We start from the raw sequence: 14862 nt of genomic DNA on the forward strand, positions 1-14862 counted from the left end.
TCCCAGCTTCCCCGCTCTCCATTCCCGCTAATATCAGTCTGAAGAAGGGTTCCCGTCTGAAAATTCCCTCCCCAGACGCTACCTGACCCGTCGAGTGCCCCCAACACCATGCGCTTTCATGCAGTCCACTACTGTAGAAAAGATACCGAAATCAGGAAGGATGTCGACAAAATGGAGAGGGTACAGAGGAGATTTACTAGAATGTTGCCTGGGTTTCAGCACTTAGGCTACAGAGAGAGGTTGAACAGGTTGGGTCTTTATTCTTTGGAGCGTAGAAGGTTGAGGGGGGACTTGATAGAGGTTTTTAAAATTTTGAGAGGGACGGACAGAGTTGACGTGGGTAGGCTTTTCCCTTTGAGAGTGGGGAAGATTCCAACAAGGGGACATAGCTTCAGAATTGAGGGACAAAGGTTTAGGGGTAACATGAGGGGGAACTTCTTTACTCAGAGGGTTGTGGCTGTATGGAATGGGCTTCCGGTGGAAGTGGTGGAGGCTGGCTCGATTTTATTATTTAAGAGTAAATTGGATAGGTATATGGATAGGAGGGGATTAGAGGGTTATGGTCTGAGTGCAGGTAGATGAGACTAGGTCAGGGAGAATGGTCGGCGTGGACTGGTAGGGCCGGACAGGCCTGTTTCCATGCTGTAGTTGTTATATGTTATATGTTATCAGGGAACCCAGTTTCTGTCTGATATGAGAGTTTGTAACCTTTAATGTTCGGGAAGAAACAGAGGAAACCTTTTAACTCACGTTTACCCTGAACTGTGTCTCTGACGGGATTATGCGCAGGAAGGAACTGCAGATGCTGGTTTACACAGAAGATAAGACACAAAATGCTGGAGTGACAGCGGGACAGGCAGCATCTCTGGGGAGAAGGAACGGGGTGACTTTTTGGGCCTGAAGAAGGGTCTCGAACCGAAACGAAACGTCACCCATTTCTTCCAACCGGAGATGCTGCCTGTCACGCTGAGATTTTGTGTCTATCTTCTCTGACTGGATTACATCTGCAGTCCAAGATTCACTCAGAGCAGTGTTTTTTTTCTATTCAGAATAAACCCCAAATTAGACAGGTACACACATGGATAGGACAGGTTTGGAGGGATAAGGGCCAAACGCAGGCAGGTGGGACTAGTGCAGTCGGGACATGTTGGTCAGCATGGGCAAGTTGGGCTGAAGGGCCTGTTTCCATGCTGTGTGACTCTATGACTCTCACACCTCAGGTTAATTACAGTAATTGCACCAAAGAGACTTCAAAAGGGTGAAGCGTGATTTGCCCCCATTTCTGGAGCAGTCCGTACCCTCAAATTATATTGGGCAATATGAGGTGGCAAGGTGACGCATCTGGTGCAGCCCGCTGCCTTACGCCCGGCGTCAGAGACCCAGGTTCGATCCTGACCTCGGGGGCTGTCCGTGTGGAGTTTGCACGTTCTCCCCGTGACCGCGTAATTTTTCCTCCGGGTGCTCCGGTTTCCTCCCACGTCCTAAATAGGTTCGGGTTTGCAGGTTGATCGGCCTCGGTAAACCTGTCCGCAAGTGAGTGGGGAGTGGATGTAAAATGGCGCCCAAGGTGGGCGTCTCTCTGCGGCCCCTGGGTCCCAGAAATGGATCGGCGATCACTCATTACAATTCCCTCTCCCTCCGTCCCACCCCCTCCCTGGTCGTCCTGCTAGTTTCACTGTCCGTCCCCCCTCGTTACCACCTCTTTCACAGCCAACAATGGACCATTGTGGGCTCCACCTTCCCTGATCATCGTTGCTGGCCTTAATTTGTTCTTTTCATTTAGTTTAGTTTAGTTTAGATTTAGAAATACAGCGATCCCCGCACACTAACACTATCCTACATCCACTAGGGACAATTTTTACATTTACCAATATCATATCATATCATATCATATATATACAGCCGGAAACAGGCCTTTTCGGCCCTCCAAGTCCGTGCCGCCCAGCGATCCCCGTACATTAACACTATCCTACACCCACTAGGGACAATTTTTACATTTACCCAGCCAATTAACCTACATACCTGCACGTCTTTGGAGTGTGGGAGGAAACCGAAGATCTCGGAGAAAACCCACGCAGGTCACGGGGAGAACGTACAAACTCCGTACAGACAGCACCCGCAGTGGGGATCGAACCCGGGTCTCCGGCGCTGCATTCGTTGTAAGGCAGCAACTCTACCGCTGTGCCACCGTGCCGCCCATAAACCTCTATGCCCACAGCAGATACTGCGGGCTTCTCGTTTGTAATCGTGTATTGTCTCTCCGCACGACTGGTCAGCACGCAACACAAAGCTGTTCACTGTGCCCGGGTACACCTGACGATAAACTAAACTAGAATGGGATACTTTGTGTGATAGATGGTTGGCGTGGACTGAGTGGGCCGAATGGCCTGTTTCCATGCTGTATCTCTAAACAAAACTAAACTAACGTAAACTAAAAAGTGTGGGGTAACTTGAATCGCAAGACAATGTTACTGTTCGAGTCCGACTGATGGTCAAACTAATTACACTTTCCATTTTACCGGCGAATTGTAACCCATTTATTGAATCAGTGGAAGACTGTGACTGGCAACTATTGCTACCTTTGCATAGGGAGGGACTACAGGTAATTCAGCAGGTCAGGCACCGTTTTGCTGAACACCTACGCTCAGTCCACCTTGGACTACCGGATCTCCCGGTTGCCAAACACTTGAACTCCCCTTCCCATTCCCATTCCCACACTGACCTTTCTGTCCTGGGCCTCCTCCACTGCCAATCGAAATTGGAGGAACAGCGCCTCGTATTTCCCTTGGGCAGCTTACAGCCCGGCGGTATGAATGTTGATCTCTATAACTTCAAGTAACCCCATGCTTTCCCTCTCTCTCCGTCCCTCCCCAATCCTAGTCGGCCTACTACTTTCACTGTTCGTTATCCCCTCGTTATCAGCTCCTCCACAGCCATCAATGGGCCATTGTGAGTTCTTTGGCCGTCGGTGCCATTTGTTCTGAACCTTTTCACACCTCTAGTTTCCCTCTCCCCCTGACCCTCAGTTTTAAGAAGGGTCTCGACCCGAAACGCCACCTATCCCTTTCCTCCAGAGATGCTGCCTGACCCACTGAGTTTAGTTTAGTTTAGAGATACAGCGGGGAAACAGGTCCTTCGGCCCACCGAGTCCACGCCGACCAGCGATCCCCACACTTTAACACTATCCTACACAATGGGAGAAATTTTACATTGATACCAAGCCAATTAACTTACAAACCTGCACGTCTTTGGAGTGTGGGAGGAAAACCGGTTCTCAGGTGGGTCACGGGGTGAAGCAACACTAGCAAGTTTGCAGATGACACAAAGCTGGGTGGCAGTGTGAACTGCGAAGAGGATGTTAGGAAGTTGCAGGGTGACCTGGACAGGTTGAGTGAGTGGGCAGATACGTGGCAGAAGCAGTATAATGTAGATAAATGTGAGGTTATCCACTTTGGCGGCAAAAACAAGGAGGCAGATTATCATCTCAATAATGTCAGATTAGGAAAAAGGGAAGTGCAACGAGACCTGGGCGTCCTTGTACACCAGTCACTGAAAGTAAGTGTGCAGGTACAGCAGGCAGTGAAGAAAGCAAATGGCATGTTGGCCTTCATAACGAAAAGGATTTGAGTATATTGAGGCAGTGCAGTGTAGGTTCAGGAGGTTAATCTCCGGGATGGCGGGACTGTCATATGAGGAAAGATTGGAAAGACTGGGATTGTATTCACTGGAGTTTAGAAGGATGAGAGGGGATCTTATAGAGACGTACAAAATTATAAAAGGACTGGACAAACTAGATGCAGGAAAAATGTTCCTCATGTTGGGGGAGTCCAGAACCAGGGGACACAGTCTATGAATAAAGGGGAGGCCATTTAAAACTGAGGTGAGAACAAAAAAATTCACCCAGAGAGTTGTGAATTTGTGGAATTCTCTGCCACAGAAGGCAGTGGAGGCCAATTCACTGGATGAATTTAAAAGAGAGTTAGATGGAGCTCTAGTGGCTAGTGGAATCAAGGGATATGGGGAGAAGGCACAGGCACAGGTTACTGATTGTGGATGATCAGCCACGATCACGATGAAAGGCGGTACTGGCTCGAAGGGCTAAATGGCCTCCTCCTGCAACTAGTTTCTATGTTTCTATGTTTCTATGTTTCTACCACAACCAGAGAGCAGTGCGGAACTACTTTCTACGTCTCTGATGATCAGGCTTTACCTTGCACTAAATGTTATTCCCTGATCATCTATCTCTGCGCACTGTAAATGGATCGATTGTAATTATGCATTGTCTTTCCGCTCAAGGGGTCAGCACGAAACAAAAGCTTTCCACTGTACCTCGGTACACGTGACAATAAATTAAACTAAACTACTAAACTTTAACAACGCTCTTCAATGGAAATCCTACTGTGTAAGAAGGAACGACGGATGCTGGTTTACACCAAAGGCAGACACGGAATGCTGGAGTAACTCAGCGGGACAGGCAGCATCTCTAGAGAGAAGGAGCGGGTGACGTTTACAGTTCGAGAACCATCCTTACTGTTTTACTTTGATCTTACCGAGTTTATTGAAATCACGTTTCCAAGTGAAAGGTGCCGAAAGGATTTGATTTGATTTAGAGATACAGCGCAGAAACAGGCCCTTCGGCCCACCGGGTCCGCGCCGCCCAGCGATCCCCGCACACTAACACTATCCTACACCCACTAGGGACAATTTTTCTAATTTTTTTTTTACATTTGCCCAGCCAATTAACCGACAAACCTGTACGTCTTTGGAGTGTGGGAGGAAACCAAAGATTTCGGAGAAAACCCACGCAGGTCACGGGGAGAACGTACAAACTCCGTAGACGGCGCCCGTAGTCGGGATCGAACCTGAGCCTCCGGCGCTGCATTCGCTGTAAGGCAGCAACTCTACCTCTGCGCCACCGTGCCGCCCAAAGTTCCAAACTTTGAAACTTAAACCTTCCAACTTCTACCTGTGTTGAGGGGGGCTGAAGTTTTCTCGGAACCTGAGGGGTAACTTTTTTCCACACAGAGGGTGGTGGGTGTACAGAACGAGCTGCTGGAGGAGGTAGTTGAGGCTGGTATTGTCACAAGGTTTAAGAAACAATTCGACAGGTACATGGATAGGACAAGTTTGGAGGGATATGGGCCAAACGCAGGCAGGTGGGACTAGTGTAGCTGGGACATGTCGGGCCGAAGGGGCCCGTTTCCACGCTGTATGACTCTATGACTCTACTTAAAAACAGAATTCCTATTAAGATGCGCGCTGTAAAAGTGTGTACAGGCAACGCAGGGCGTGCCTGGTTGACAAATACTGTCGGCAAACATGTTATTTGTTTTGAAGATAAACTCCATTTGCTCGCGTGCAGTCGGGCAGGTAAAGCGCACTTACTGAACAAAAGCCTGCGGTCGAGGTCACGTAAAGGGGTCGGCCAGTCGAGATCGATTGGTGCGGGTGTCAGAGGTTATGGGGGGAAGGCAGGAGAATGGGGTTAGGAGGGAGAGAGAGATCAGCCACGATTGAATTGCGGAGTAGCTTGATGGGCCGAATGGCCTAATTCTGCTCCTATCCCTTATGACCGTATGAGGTCGGGTTGGCAGTGGGTGCCACAGAGGTCAGAAGAGAACAGGAGGACCCAGCGTGGGGGAACCGCAGAGAGGGGGAACAAAAGGGGGGGGCACAGTGCAGGGGGAACTGTGGAGATGGGGAACAAAAGGGGGGGCGCACAGCGTAGGGGAACCGTGGAGATGGGGAACAAAAAGGGGGGACCCAACATCAAAGATACTAGAGGAACAAGATAGACCACTCGACCCTAAAATCCATAGTATGTCACGGCGCCATTTTAGTAGGCAGAAACTTGCAGAAACATTTAAAAAGAAAAATAACAAAAATCTGTGAATTGATAGATGAGATATATTCTGCATTTTAATGGTATCATCACACATACTGTTCCCCCCAAAACACTGATTACACTGCAAGAGGCATGACGAACGAAGGGGTTTGCTTACTAAAATGGCGGACGTTACGCTCCTTTGCGTACTACAGTATAGGCGATTTCAACGTTGCTCCTCTAGTATCTTTGCCCCAGCATCGAGGAGGGCCGCCGAGAACTAAGGGGGTCCCAGCGAGGAGGGGACCCCAAATGGAACATTTTGTAGCTATTTCTCACTGACCTTTATGTGGCAGCTCTTTGCATACCTTGGGCACGCGACAAAGAAACAGAGAATCTCGCTGTGACCCGTCACATGTGATAATAAAATATCATTCACTCATTCATCCATCCATTCATCCACCCCTTTCGATCGGGAAGCCATTTTGTTTTTGTTAAAAGCGTTTTTTTTTAAAGATTATTTTTTTTACAGGCATATCCAGCAAATTGAAATTTGATCAAGATTGTCACAGCCAATAAATTGGAAGAAAAAATATTTTTTTTGGAATTCAAACAAAAGCTAAAAGAAAAGAAAATTTTAAGTTCAAAAAACGAGCGGGGCAGAAAATGCGCAGAAGCACAATTCATTCTTTGGTCCAGGTTCCAGCGGGTGATGTTCGTTTAGGAGTCTTCCTTCAGTATTCTCTTTCTGAGCGCGCCCTCTGTCTCGCTGCTCGAAGGCCGTGGCTCCAGCTCGTCTTCGTGCTCGCTGTTGCCAAGGTCACCCTCCACCGGGGAATCGTTATCCTCACAGGCCTTGCAGGTGGGGTCCTCACCTTCCTCCTCCGCCTCCGAGCCATTCGCTCGCCAGCCCGGAGCTTCCGGAGCCTTCTTCTCCCCTCCTTCCTGGTAGTCCTCCTCCTCCTCCTCCTCCTCCTCATCCTCCGCCTCGTTACCTACTTCGATAACCTCTGTCATCGCAGAAAGCAGGGAACCCGTTATCATTCGACACGATCAATTCAATATACACGATGTTCGGCACGAAGACCCATCATTTATTTATTTGCCTCAGGACTCCACAATTTGACATTTGTGTTTGAAAAAAAATCACTTGTGGTTAAAGTGCACTTTGGCAGATTTTAATAAAGGCCATTTTTATACATTTTGGTTGCCCTGAAATGGGGGGGGGGGGGACCATGTATAAACACCGCTGTAACTTCTACATGGTGAAACACAAATGTATAAAAATGATAGAGCTCTTAAGGATAAGATAGAGCTCTTAAGGATAGCGGAGTCAGGGGGTATGGGGAGAAGGCAGGAACGAGGTACTGATTGAGAATGATCAGCCATGATCACATTGAATGGCGGTGCTGGCTCGAAGGGCCAAATGGCCTCCTCCTGCACCTATTGTCTATTGTCTATTGTAATAGCCTTTTAATAAAATCTGACAACGTGCACTTTCACCACATGTCATTTTTTTTCCTATTACAAATCTGGGTGGTAGTGTGAACTGTGAGGAAGATGCTATGAGGTTGCAGGGTGACTAGGACAGGTTGTGTGAGTGGGCGGATGCATGGCAGATGCAGTTTAATGTGGATAAGTGTGAGGTAAGAATAGGGAGGCAGATTATTATCTGAATGGTGTCAAGTTAGGAAAAGGGGACGTACAACGAGATCTGGGTGTCCTAGTGCATCTGTCACTGAAAGGAAGCATGCAGGTACAGCAGGCAGTGAAGAAAGCCAATGGAATGTTGGCCTTCATAACAAGAGGAGTTGAGTATAGGAGCAAAGAGGTCCTTCTGCAGTTGTACAGGGTCCTAGTGAGACCGCATCTGGAATACTGTGTGCAGTTTTGGTCTCCAAATTTGAAGAAGGATATTATTGCTATTGAGGGCGTGCAGCGTAGGTTTACTAGGTTAATTCCCGGAATGGTGGGACTGTCATATGTTGAAAGACTGGAGCGACTGGGCTTGTATACACTGGAATTTAGAAGGATGACAGGGGATCTTATCGAAACATATAAGATTATTAAGGGGTTGGACACGTTAGAGGCAGGAAACATGTTCCCAATGTTGGGGGAGTCCAGAACCAGGGGCCACAGTTCAAGAATAAGGGGTAGGCCATTTAGAACCGAGATGAGGAAAAACTTTTTCAGTCAGAGAGTTGTAAATCTGTGGAATTCTCTGCCTCAGAAGGCAGTGGAGGCCAATTCTCTGAATGCATTCAAGAGAGAGCTAGATAGAGCTCTTAAGGATAGCGGAGTCAGGGGGTATGGGGAGAGGGCAGGAACGGGGTACTGATTGAGAATGATTAGCCATGATCACATTGAATGGCGGTGCTGGCTCGAAGGGCCGAATGGCCTCCTCCTGCACCTATTGTCTATTGTCTGTTGTCAAATTGTGCAGTGCAGAGGCAAATCAATAAATGGCGGGTCTTTGGCCCGGACATTATGGAGGGCACTGTACAAGACGGGTTATGGGGAGAAAGTAGCAGAATGGGGTTAGGAGGGAGAGATAGATCAGCCACGGTTGAATGGCAAAGAATTCCACAGATTCACCACCCTCTGACTAGAGAAGATCCTCCTCATCTGGCTTCTTTACCACTCCATCTACTTGCGTTGGCCACGCCCAGTGCGTTGTGGACCACGGCATGGTGAGATACGGGTGATTTAAGAGGCATTTAGAGAGGCACTTGGATAGTTGCAAGTTTACACCTGGATGTAAGAAAATAACTGCAGATGCTGGTACAAATCGAAGGTATTTATTCACAAAATGCTGGAGTAACTCAGCAGGTCAGGCAGCATCTCAGGAGAGAAGGAATGGGTGACGTTTCGGGTCGAGACCCTTCTTCAGACTGATGTCAGGGGGGCGGGACAATGGAAGGATATAGGTGGAGACAGGAAGATAGAGGGAGAACTGGGAATGGGGAGGGGAAGAGAGGGACAGAGGAACTATCTAAAGTTGGAAAAGTCAATGTTCATACCGCTGGGCTGCAAGCTGCCCAAGCGAAATATGAGGTGCTGTTCCTCCAATTTGCGGTGGGCCTCACTATGGCACTGGAGGAGGCCCATGACAGAAAGGTCAGACTGGGAGAAGGAGGGGGAGTTGAAGTGCTCAGCCACCGGGAGATCAGGTTGGTTAAGGCGGACTGAGCGAAGGTGTTGAGCGAAACGATCGCCGAGCCTGCGTTTGGTTGTAAAGAAGTTGACATCTAGAGCAGCGGATACAATAGATGAGGTTGGAGGAGGTGCAGGTGAACCTCTGTCTCACCTGGAAAGACTGTTCCCAGTTCTCCCTCGATCTTCCTGTCTCCACCTATATCCTTCCTTTGTCCCGCCCCCCCTGACATCAGTCTGAAGAAGGGTCTCGACCCGAAACGTCACCCATTCCTTCTCTCCTGAGATGCTGCCTGACCTGCTGAGTTACTCCAGCATTTTGTGACTAAATACACCTGGATGTAGATCATTGCAGGGGGTGGAAATACCTCACTCAATCAGTTCTTACCTGATACTTCGCGTCTATCATGGCGCTTGGGAGGACATATACAATCAGCGATTAAGACCAAAATCTGAAAACCAAAGAGATATAATTGAACACTGACTTTTTAGGAAAGATTTTGGAGCATGGTGGCGCAGCGGTAGAGTTGCTGCCTTACAGCATCTGTAGCAACGGAGACTCAGGTTCGATCCCGACTATGGGTGCTGTTTGTACGGAGTTTGCACGTTCTCCCCGTGGCCTGCATGGGTTTTCTCTGAGATCTTCAGTTTCCTCCCACACTCCAAAGACGTACAGGTTGAAAGGCCTCCACCCGAAACGTCACCCATTCCTTCTCTCCTGAGATGCTGCCTGACCTGCTGAGTTACTCCAGCATTTTGTGAATAAAGACGTACAGGTTTGTAGGTTGATTGGTTTGGTGTACACCGATCAGCCAAAACATTATGACCACTGACAGGCGAAGTGAATAACATTGGTTATCTTGTTACGGTGGAACCTGTCAAGGGGTGGGATATATTAGGCAGCAAGTGAACAGTCAGTTCTTGAAGTTGATGTGTTGGATGCAGGAGAAATGGGCAGGAAGTAAAGACCTGAGCGACTTTGACAAGGGCCAAATTGTTATGGCCAGACGACTGGGTCAGAGCATCTCTGAAACGGCAAGGCTTGTGGGGTGCTCCCGGTCAGCAATGGTGAGTACCTACCGACAGTGGTCCGAGGAGGGTCAAACCACAAACCGGCGACAGGCAGGGTGTTGGGCGCCCAAGGCTCATCGATGCGCGAGGGCAACGAAGGCTATCCCGTCTGGTCCGAACCGACAGAAGGTCGACTGTGGCACAAGTCACAGAAAATTTTAATGATGGTCACGGGAGGAATGTGTCACAATACACAGTGCATCGCGCCCTGCTGCGTATGGGGCTGCACACGGAGGACCAACAGCCTATTAGGCAGGTGCTCATAATGTTTTAGCTCACCAGGTCATAATATTTTGGCTGATCGGTGTATGTATAAATTGTCCCTAGTGTGTGTGGGATAGTGTTAATGTGCGGGGATCGCTGGTCGGCGCGGATTCGGTGGGCTGAGGGGCCTGTTTCCGCACTGTATCTCTAAGCTAAACTAAAGTAAGGGTCTCGACCCAAAACGTCAGTCTAAAGAAGGGTCTCGACCCGAAACGTCACCCATTCCTTCTCTCCAGTGATGCTGCCTGACCCGCTGAGTTACTCTGGCATTTTGTGTCCCTCGTCTAAATAATCCAACATTTAGTACGCCCCCTTAACATCACTCCAAGGACCCATCTGTGAAAAGTGAAAGAGACCGTGAAAATGAAAGGTGGCCCCCTGTATGACTCTATATTACATATAGGGAATCACAGAAGTTGTACAGCACGGAAACAGGCCCCATCAGCCGGCCCACCTTGTCCGTCCCGACCAAGTTGGCATTTTGGGGCCAGTGCCGTTTGTTTGCATTTGGCCCCTTAGCCCACGAAACCCTTCCTAGCCTTTCATAATCGGACAGTGGATATGGACTCACCAGGCCCAGAACGAGACCCACCACGAGGGTTGCCAAAGCAAAGATGATGTAGGAGCCCCAGACTGGAATTCCCATCGTCTCAGTCAGGTAACTATGCATTTGCTGTGGGTCAAAGGGAAATATTTGACATCGACTGTGTTAGTTGTTCAAGACTTAATAGAATCATAGTCATACAGCAGGGAAACAGGCCCTTCGGACCAACTTGCCCACACCGACCAACATGCCCCATCACACCTGCCTGCTTTTGGCCCATATCCCACCAAACCTGTCCTATCCATGTAACATCTACATGTTTCTTAAACGTTGCCCCCCACTACCTCCTCTGGCAGCTCATTCCGTGCACCCACTGAAAAAGTGAATAGGTTACCCCTCAGATTCTTATTAAATCTTTCCCCCCACCCCCTCACCTTAAATCCTTTGGTTCTCGATTCACCTACTCTCGGCAAGAGACTCTGTGCGTCTACCCGATCTATTCCTCTCACGATTTTATGCACCTCTATAAGATCAAATGTTATATACAATGTCATATCAAATAAAATCTCACATTAACGCTGGATAATCTATCAATCTCTGCCTCGAAAATATCCACTAGCTTGGCCTCCACAGCCGTCTGTAGCAATGAATTCCACAGATTCACCACCCTCTGGCTAAAGAAATCCTTCCTCAGCTCCATTCTACAGGTACCGTACGTCCTTTTATTCCGAGGCTGTGCACTCTGGTCTTAGACTCTCCAACTGGTGGAAACACCCTCTCCACATCCATGGTGGTTTGTTTGGGTCTATTTTACGCTCTGATAAAGGCTAAGGCGCTGATTTAATATTAACTCTGGCTGTGAAATAGAAACATAGAAAATAGGTGCAGGAGGAGGCCATTCGGCCCTTCGAGCCTGCACCGCCATTCAATATGATCATGGCTGATCGTCCAGCTCAGTAACCAGTACCTGCCTTCTCACCATACCCCAGATCCCTTTAGCCACAAGGGCCACATCTAACTCCCTCTTAAATATAGCCAATGAACTGGCCTCAACTACCTTCTGTGGCAGAGAATTCCACAGACTCACCACTCTCTGTGTGAAGAAATGTTTTCTCATCTCGGTCCTAAAAGACTTCCCCCGGTCTCATCTCGGTCCTAAAAGAAAAATAGCTTTGTCTACCTACACCGACGTGACTTTGTGCCTGCTGTCTCCCACGTTTTGTGATATTCCACACTGGAAATAGATCTATATCGGCCTAGACCTGGAAATAGGCCTAATTCTACTCATCTCTATCACTTATAGACAATAGGTGCAGGAGGAGGCCATTCGGCCCTTCGAGCCAGCACCGCCATTCAATGTGATCATGGCTGATCATTCTCAATCAGTACCCCGTTCCTGCCTTCTCCCCATACCCCTGACTCCGCTATCCTTAAGAGCTCTATCCAGCTCTCTCTTGAATGCATTCAGAGAATTGGCCTCCACTGCCTTCTGAGGCAGAGAATTCCTTAGATTCACAACTCTCTGACTGAAAAAGTTTTTCCTCATCTCAGTTCTAAATGGCCGACCCCTTATTCTTAAACTGTGGCCCCTTGTTCTGGACTCCTCACTGTGGCCCCTTGTTCTGGACTCCCCTTATGATCTTATAATCTTAAAAAAATTAATGTTTGCTCCGCGAGTAGTTTTGCAGGGGATGACACGTACTCTAATCCATACGGAGAGCCGGAAAAGTCCCGCCATCCCGGACATCCTAAAGGAGAAACGGATAAACAAGAGCAAATCAATGACAGGAACTATTTAGCCGCGTTGCACTGTCAGCCATTTCAGAACGCACGGTGGCGCAGCGGTTGAGTTGCTGCCTCACACCGCCAGGGTCCCGGGTTCCATCCCAAGCACTCGTACGGAGTTTGCACGTTCTCCCCGCGACCTGGGTGGATTGCCTCCGGGATTTCCCGCTTCCCTCCCACTCCAAAGACGTGCAGGTTTGTAGGCCAATTGGCTTGGTGTAAAAGTAAAAAATTGTCCCTAGTGTGTGTGTGTAGGGTAGTGTAAGTGTAAGTGTGCGGGGATCGCTGGTCGGCGCGGACACGGCGGGCCGAAGGGCCTGTTCCGGTCTGAACCCTTCTTCAGACTCAAATACCTTGCCCTTGCTCCCAGTTTATTGATGGTGAAGGGTTATTTATTTTTACGCACGCATATGTACAATGAAATTCTTTTTTTTTAAAAATAGAGTGTAAAAAGTAAAGTATTGCCACACAATCACCGATTAGTACAGAGTGTATAGAAATAGCCCACTGAGACTGAATTCAAGAGTTGCCAGCTTTTGGCGCCATTTTCAAAGTCCAGCCCAGTCCAGGTCTTCCACCCCAACTATGTCCCAGAAAACTGGCACCATTCTAGTTACCCATTCACTGTTCTCTAAGACTAACGAGACGTCACTTAAATAAACGATTCCAGCAAACGGAAATACATATCGTTGCTTTTATAAATGATCGCACCGATGTTAATCTTATACTTAACAGTGTTGTACTTTAATCTTTGACATGCAGCGGTGATATGGGGCGTTGTGTAAAGTCTGGAAGTGCATAAGATCATGAGAGGAACAGATGCACACAGTCTCTTGGCCAGAGTAGGGGAATCGAGGACCAGAGGACATAGGTTTAAGGTGAAGGGGAAAAGATTTAATAGGAATCTGAGGGGGTAACTTTTTCACACAGAGGGTGGTGGGTGTATGGAACGAGCTGCCGGAGGAGGTAGTTGAGGCTGGGACTATCCCAACGTTTAAGAAACAGTTAGGCAGGTACATGGATAGGACAGGTTTGGAGGGATATGGGACAAACGCAGGCAGGTGGGACTAGTGTAGCTGGGACATGTTTGCCAGTGTGGGCAAGTTGGGCCGAAGGGCTTATTTCCACAATGTATTCACTTTTTGTGAAGGATCAGCTCCTTCAACATCTTCAGAAAGGTCCTTTTTTTCCTGTGACTACAGCAGTGTACAACTCCTGCCCCACCCGCCTCCCCAAATCTATGCACATCCACAATCCTATCCACCCCTCACCTTCATTTCAAGTTTCATGTATCTTGTGTTTTTATGACTGTTGGTGAGACCGCATTTAGAATATTGTGTTCAGTTCTGGGCACCATTTTATAGGAAAGATATTGTCAAGCTTGAAAGGGTTCAGAAAAGATTCTAGTTGCCAGGACTAGAGGGCGTGAGCTGCCGGGAGAGGTTGAGTAGGCTGGGACTCTATTCCATGGAACGCAGGAGGATGAGGGGTGATCTTATAGAGGTGTACGAAATCATGAGAGGAATAGGTCGGGTAGTCGCACAGAGTCTTGCGCAGGGGTATGGACCAAGCGCAGGCAAGTGGGACTAGTGTAGCTGGGACATTGTTGGCCGGTGTGGGCGAGTTGGGTCGAAGGGCCTGTTTCCACACTGTATCACTCTATGGCTCTATCAATTTCCCTCATGGCATGAAGAAAGTTCTATCGTATCGTATCGTGTCACTGTGACTCCATAAGGTTGTGTGTCCCCCCCCCGTAGCCCCACTAGCGGAGTCAGGGGGTACGGGGAGAAGGCATGAACGGGGTATTGAATGTGGATGATCAGCCGTGATCACATTGAATGGCGGTGTTGGTAGCGAAGGGCCGAATGGCCTACTCCTGCACCTATTATCTATTGTGTCTATTGTGTCTATTGGCTAAATGCGTTCATTACACAATGGAAGATGGAGATTTCCATCCACTGATCGATTCCACAGCCTCCCACTTCTTCTCCTTGATGAAGCTCTGGAAGTCCTCCAGCATCCGTGCGCCATGGTACTTGCGGAAGACACCTTCCTTGGCACTGTCAGCAGAAGGCAAGAGGCAGCCATTAGCACAGGCGAAAATGGGAGGCCCGAGGCCTTCAGAAACAACACAGTCAGGCAGCTCAATCCACGTCTGGACTCAAACAGCACCACAACAGTCAAACAGACGTTCTTTTAGGAAGGAGATGAGGAGGAATTT

At 48.6% G+C, this 14862-nt stretch overlaps 1 protein-coding gene across 1 annotated transcript in view; it reads right to left on the reverse strand.

Annotated features, from left to right (window-relative positions):
• Window positions 1–14862, reverse strand: part of tmx4 (thioredoxin-related transmembrane protein 4) — a 62690-nt gene continuing 47828 nt past the window's right edge. The window contains 5 exon segments of the mRNA XM_078405621.1: window positions 1–6834; window positions 9366–9429; window positions 10884–10985; window positions 12559–12604; window positions 14573–14701. Coding sequence (XP_078261747.1) covers window positions 6545–6834; window positions 9366–9429; window positions 10884–10985; window positions 12559–12604; window positions 14573–14701 — 631 coding nt within the window. The 3' untranslated portion in view covers window positions 1–6544.

The sequence above is a fragment of the Rhinoraja longicauda genome, chromosome 9 (assembly GCF_053455715.1).
Source record: "Rhinoraja longicauda isolate Sanriku21f chromosome 9, sRhiLon1.1, whole genome shotgun sequence".
NCBI classification, from domain to species: domain Eukaryota; kingdom Metazoa; phylum Chordata; class Chondrichthyes; order Rajiformes; family Arhynchobatidae; genus Rhinoraja; species Rhinoraja longicauda.